A 6,659-nucleotide genomic window follows, 5' to 3' on the forward strand; every position below is an offset into this window, starting at 1 on the left:
AGCCATCTCTTTCCTTGATTCACCAGGCATGATCCTAGGGTCTCATTCAACCTAAGGAGAGCCTAAGGGCACAAGAAATGCTTGCACAAAGTGCTTACCCCTGGATTATGCAGGCATAAGTTATCTGACTGTGCTCTTGCCTTTGGACTTCTTTGGGAACTTTACTTCTGCTTTCTATTTTATTGAGTGCCTCAGGCCCATATTTCATAGAAAGGGAGGCTGGGAGTCTGATTTAGAGGATGGTAAGAGACAGTCTTTCAACTGGTGCCTGCCCTCAAATCAGAACTCCCAGTTGTCTCTCTGAGAAGTCACTTGATCCTGGAAGAGCCCCCATAAACTATGTGGCATGGGATTCTAGAACCCCCTTACCCAAATTGACTACTCAGAGGCATCAGAAAATACAAATAGAAAGCATTTATTCAGTTCTCACAAGAAGTGGTCCAAGTATATCAATTGGACAGTGCAGCAAGGTGTGTGGCAAATGGCAGAAACAGAGAATGGACTATATAGCAGAAGAAAATGAGGATACACTCCTATCCCTTCCTGTTGATTTTTAAATTCATTGGATGGACTGAAAAGTAAGTAACCACTGACCAATGGATAACAATGCTGTCTATTTCCTGGGAGTCATGTGACTTCCTGAAATTTAGTCTTAAGGTCAGACTTAGTCTGAGAAATCTTCATCTGTCTCATTCACCACTTTCTGCAAGAATCCTGCCCTGTTCTCTCTTAATGCTAGAGCTTCTTCCTGCTGATTATTTGCAATTCATTCTTTTTATATATTTTGCTTATCTATGGTTGGTTGCATATTAGAATGTGATTTTAGACCCTATTAGATTGTGAGCTTCTTGAGAGAAGTGATTGACTGGTTTTTTTTTTTTTTTGTTTTGTTTTGTTTTTTGCCATTCTTTATGTCCACAGCACTTAACATAATGTCAGGCACATAGGAGCTTAATAAATGCTTGTTGACTTAACTTGACTTTCCTCCCCTCAGAGAGTCATCCCTTATAATAAAGGTGTTTTTTTAAGAGAAAGAGAAAAAAAGTCAGCATAACCAATCAATACAAGAAAATTATTTACATTATGTGCCATGTTTCACACCCACTGACCCTGTACCTCAGTAAAGAAGTGAGCAAAAATATCTTCTATGCTTTTCTTGGAGTTGATTTTGTTTTTTTGTAATTTCTCAGGATCCATTTTTGATTATTTTGAGGTTTTATTTTTTCCCACTCACATTTCTGTGGCAATTTTAATATTGTTTCCTTATCTTGGTTTCATTATATATTTGTTCATTTAAGCCTTTACTGGCATTTCTGTATTCATTGCTTCTTATAATACAGTAATATTCCATTACAATCATTTCTCAGTTTATCCAGTATGTGGTACATACTATACATATGATATTTAAGATATACCATTAATTGGTGCTCTCTTTTTCATTGTCTCTTATTATTTTGCATTCTGCAGATGCATTCTGCCACTATTTCCCTTTCCACTGCTCTCTTACATGATGTGGTGACCCTTTGCCCTGACAAAGTCAACCCCTTTATGCTCATAAGAAACCCCATTCCAACCTTTCTTTATTAGCACATTTCTCTCTTTACCATGTCTGCTTTTCCACTTATGGTCAAGCTTTCTATGTCTAGTAGAACATTTCTTCATAGTAAGTGCTTTAAAAAATTCTTGTTTCCTGATTCCTGGAAAATTAAAAAAAAATTAATGAAAGCAATCAATACAAGGGTTCTCAAATTACGGCCCATGGGCAGATGCACCCTGCTAAGGATGTTCATGCGGCCTGCCAGGCTATGACAAATGGGTTGAGGGGCAGAGACAGAGTGTGAGTTTTTGTTTTTACTATAGTCCTATCCTCCAACAGTCTGAGGGAGAGTGAACTAGCCCCTATTTAAAAAGTTTGAGGACCACTGATCTAGATATAATATTCCACAACCAAAATCTCCCATTTTTATAAAGAAGAGAGGGTAGTATATTTCCCTAATTCTTTCTTTCTTTTTAAAAAAATCTTTTCATTTTCAAAATATATGCATACATAATTTTCAGCTTTCATCTTTACAAAACCTTGTTTTCTATTTTTTTTCTCCCTTCCTTCTCTCCCACTCCTTCTGTTACCTGTCAGATATTCCAATATATGTTAAAGATGTGTGATTCTTCTATACAGATTTCCACAATTATCATGCTGCACAAGAAAAATCAGATCAAAAAGAAAAAAAAAAGCTTTTTTTTTAGAGCAGCAGGGTAGCATAGAAAATAGATAAGTATGTCTTGAAATAAGGAAGGTTCAAGTCTGCCTCTTACAATAGAGACTATTCAGTGATCCAGGAAAGGAAGCCTGTAAGTTGCAGAATTTCATTTTGTCTAGATCTATAAAGTAGACCTATATAGTTGCTCTTTTATTCCTCAGATAAAGAAACTGAGGCATAGGAAATTGGATGATTGCTCAGCTAAGAAGTGGATAGAATGAAGAGAAGCAAAGCTCCTATGACCTTTTTTTTTTTATCTCAGTACATCACCACTTGTGTAGGTAAGAAGTGAGCAATTAGTTTATTAATTAGACTTAGGAAGTTTTATTGAAAATTTATTAAACCATTGGATAGTTGTTTGAGACTTAGGCAACCAGACCCAGCAGACATCTACAGTCAGAGGCAGAGATGTGGTTTTCTGCTGAAAAGCATCCTCAAGGCTCTTTTCATATCATTGTTCCTTACACTGTAGATGAAAGGGTTCAGCATGGGGGTGACTACAGTGTACATCACAGCTGATGCTGTGTCCTTTTGGGCTGTGTGGGTGGATGTGGGGTTGAAGTACACTCCAATGACTGTTCCATAGAAGAGACAGACCACAGCAAGGTGGGAGCCACAAGTGTTGAAAGCTTTCTTTTTCCCATGGGTGGATGGGATCTTTAGGACATTAATGAAAATGCACATGTAGGAGATGAGGATGCAGATAAAGGGCATAACAGCTGTCAGGCTTCCCACAGTGTAGATCAACAAGTAATTGAGTAAGGTGTCTGAGCAGGCCAACTTTGTGATCATACTGAGTTCACAGAAGAAATGAGGGATTTCATTGTGGCCACAGAATGAAAGTTGGGTCAGAGAGACAGTATGAATCAGGGAAGCTATATAAGCCACAAACCAGCACACTGCTACTAGAGAGGCACAGACTTTTTGGGTCATGATCATGGTATAGTGTAATGGGGCACAGATGGCTACATAACGGTCATAGGCCATGGAAGCAAGGATGACACTATCTATTCCTCCAAACCCTATGAAGAAGAACATTTGTGTTAGACACCCAGCATAAGAAATTGTTTTATTTCCAGATACGTAGTTAACCAACATCTTGGGTACAGTGGTGGATGTGAAGCAGATGTCAACGAAGGATAAATTGGTAAGGAAGAAGTACATGGGGGTGTGAAGGTGGGAGTCAATTCTAATGGCTAGAATGATGAGCAGGTTCCATAGCACTGTGATCAGGTACATAATCAGGAATAGGAAAAATAGAAGTCTCTCCTGTTCAGGCTGGTTTGAAAGGCCCAGAAGGATAAACTCAGAGATTCTTGTTTGATTTCTTCTTTCCATGGGTCTGTTAGGAAATGAGATGAAATTAGAACAATTCATTTTACGTTCATATGAATATTTTTGCATGAATAAAATCAATAAATATATATTGGAAGACAAATGGGATATTGGGAAAGCATTTGATTGTATTAAAGAAAACGTCATTGCTAAAAGTCTGAGATAAAAAAAATATTTAGGGAATTGAGAAGAGGTATATAACACAAAGAACATTCTCCAAAAATTTCATTCAAAGAATGAAAATAAACAATAATTTATCTTAAGAAAGCATGTTTCAAATCATAATCTAATACACTGCAGTTTCACCTTGTAATCTTAAAATCTGGAAGAATTTTGGGAAGTTAGGCATGGGAATTCCCTGTTGACAGAGTTGCAAAGAAATCCAAAAATAGTGATTTACTCATTGTTGGAAAAAGGGAGAAGAGAATAAACATTTATTAAGGACCTACTATTGTTCCATTGTTCCATTACACATTTTACAAATATAACTTCATTTGATCTTACTTTGAAAACTTATTGCTTACTTAAAAGGACAAAATAGATACATGGGAGATGGATATATAATATTATATATTAAAACAATATTTTTAGGGGAGCCAGATAATGGAAGAATGGTGGATTCAATTATCATCTTAATGCAAATAATTCTCAATTAATCTACCTCTAATTTCTCCCTTCATCTCTAGGCTTATATTTCCAATTGCCGACTGAAAATCTCAAACACATCCAAAGCTGAATTTGTTATCTTGCTCCTAAAAACTTCCTTTCTTCCCAACTTTGTGATTACTATTGAAGATATCATTTTGTCAGTTTTATAATCTAGGTGACATCTTCTACTTTCTGACACCCCAGCCCCATATCCAATATTTTGCCGAGTCCTGTTGATTTTACATTCATAAAATGTCTCTTTCACATTGCCTTTTCTTCTCTGACCCTTCTACCATCTTGGTGAAGCCTTTAGTCACTTCGTACCTTTACTTGCTTGTTGGCTTCTTCACCTAACTTATCTTCTATTCATCTTTCATTGAGGTATCAAACTGATCTTCCTAAATACCACGTCTTCCTCTTATTTAACAAACTCATGTGTCTTCCTATCACTTCTGGGAAAAAATAGAAATCATATTTTTGGTATTCAACCTCCTTTATAGTATGTCCCTCTCCCATCTTTCCAGTTTTCTTAACAACACTTCCCCTATATATCCCTTGGTGCAATGATTCCAGCCATCTTGATGTTCCTCACACAAGATACTCACTTCAAACTCCAGATCCTTCCACTAACTGTCCCTCCTTTCCATTTTCTCCCTCATTTCTACCTTCTGGCTTCCTTTGTTCCTTCAAGTCTTAGTTAATATCCAATATTATACATGAATATGTTCCCTCCCTCTCCCCTAATTTGTTGCCTTCCCTCAGCTGATTATCTACAATTTATCCTTTATTCATGTCTGGTTTGTATATAGTTCTTTTCATGTTGTCTTCTGATTAGACTGTGAGTTCTTGGAGAGCAGAAACTTAAAAAATTTTCTTGTTGTCTCTAGCATTTAGCGAGATGAATACTATATATTAAATATTTTTGCTAAGGATCAATGCAAAGAGAAAGAGAAACAATATTCTTACAATAGTTCACTATAGACTAGCAAGAGGGAATAAATACCTCAAGGCTTTGGGAAATTGATCACAGCTTGGTAGAGAGATATGAAAATTTAATAATTATTCAAAGTAGCTGGTGCCCTTTCTCTGCCCAAAGCACAACAACTTATACATCTTTTTTGCCTTCTTATAATCGTAATTTTGTTTTTTAAAAATATGTCAAGAAGATGTATGATTCTGAATATGACTATAATCAACATGGAAAAAATGGTTTTTGAGGTAGAAATTATGGGTATCTTGAGATGGTGTGACCATCCTAAATGAAAATTTATGAAAAAGGACAGACAATGAAAGCATTATCTGATTCATACTCTAGATCTTGAACAAGCAGATTTCAACAGAAAGATGATTTGTATCTCATGGCTTATTATGCTACAGAGCAAGCAGGAATGGGAAGCACTCAAGAATTAAATTTTTAAAATACAAACAGTTGGGATGAGAAAGAGAAGAAATAATTTTCTAAAGAAACCAAAAAAGGTACAAAGAAATTGCTTTGACTGCCATAGATTGTGGAAATATCTTTTCAGAAGATGAAAGCAAGATCAAGTAATGGAAGATGATTATAAATGTGTGCCCCACTTACATGAAAATACTTTATCAGTAGTGCCAGAGAGTTATCTGAGTGTGGTGGTGATATCCGACAATGAATTGTAATTCAGTCATTTGCAGTTGTCTGCAAGTTGCAGACTCTTCATGACACCATTTGGGTTTTTCTTGTCAAATATATTGGAGTGGTTTGCTATTTCCTTCCCTAAATAATTTTACATCTGAGGGACTGAGGCAAACAGGGTTAAAAGTGAATTGTACAGTCTAACACAAATTGTATCTGAGGTTGGATTTGAACTCAGGACTTCATTGCTCTTTTCCTAGAGCTCTATCCACTGTGCCACTTCAGTGCCCCCCAAAATAAAAAAGAACTTTTCAAGTCTTTTTTGATAAAAAGGAAGAATAAACCAAGGATAGACAAGTCATTAATCATCGATGAAATTATGAAAATGTCTGGTTGGTTGTAACAATGTCTTCAATTCTTGAAAAGGACCAAAATGTTTCTACTACATTGACATCAAATTATAGTATATCCCACTTTGGTTGATCAAACCAGTATGACCTCAGGAGATTTTATCACAGATTGGACACAATACATATTAACATTTGGGGTGTAAATGAAAATGCACAAAAAATTCACACATTTAAGAAGTAGGATTCTTGAAAATCTTTCTTTCCTTTTGTTTTTTTCTGTTAAATGGTGTAAATGGTTTTTACATGAGGAGAAAGTTCAGAAGACTAGAACAAGTATGTTTTATATAAATGTGTAAGTCAAGGTAAATGAGAGAATAGAAAGAGAGCACCTGACCATCCTTCATGAATTTTCCAGTTAACTACCCTGGCTATATTATATCACAAGGTCCTGAAAATGCT

The 6,659-nt window shown here is 35.9% G+C and overlaps 1 protein-coding gene across 1 annotated transcript; it reads right to left on the bottom strand.

Annotated features, from left to right (window-relative positions):
- Positions 1-2,654: 2,654 nt before the first annotated feature.
- LOC141551948 (olfactory receptor 1f45-like) lies at positions 2,655-3,596 on the bottom strand. Its single transcript, XM_074284211.1, has one exon. It carries the CDS (start codon positions 3,594-3,596, stop codon positions 2,655-2,657), a length of 942 nt encoding a protein of 313 aa, XP_074140312.1.
- Between the last annotated feature and the right edge of the window lie 3,063 nt (positions 3,597-6,659).

The sequence above is a fragment of the Sminthopsis crassicaudata genome, chromosome 1 (genome assembly GCF_048593235.1).
Source record: "Sminthopsis crassicaudata isolate SCR6 chromosome 1, ASM4859323v1, whole genome shotgun sequence".
In the NCBI taxonomy this organism is placed as follows: domain Eukaryota; kingdom Metazoa; phylum Chordata; class Mammalia; order Dasyuromorphia; family Dasyuridae; genus Sminthopsis; species Sminthopsis crassicaudata.

Excerpts from the sequence above, each read along its gene's own strand:
- LOC141551948 (XM_074284211.1), bottom strand. The coding sequence starts at position 3,596 with ATGGAAAGAAGAAATCAAACAAGAATCTCTGAGTTTATCCTTCTGGGC.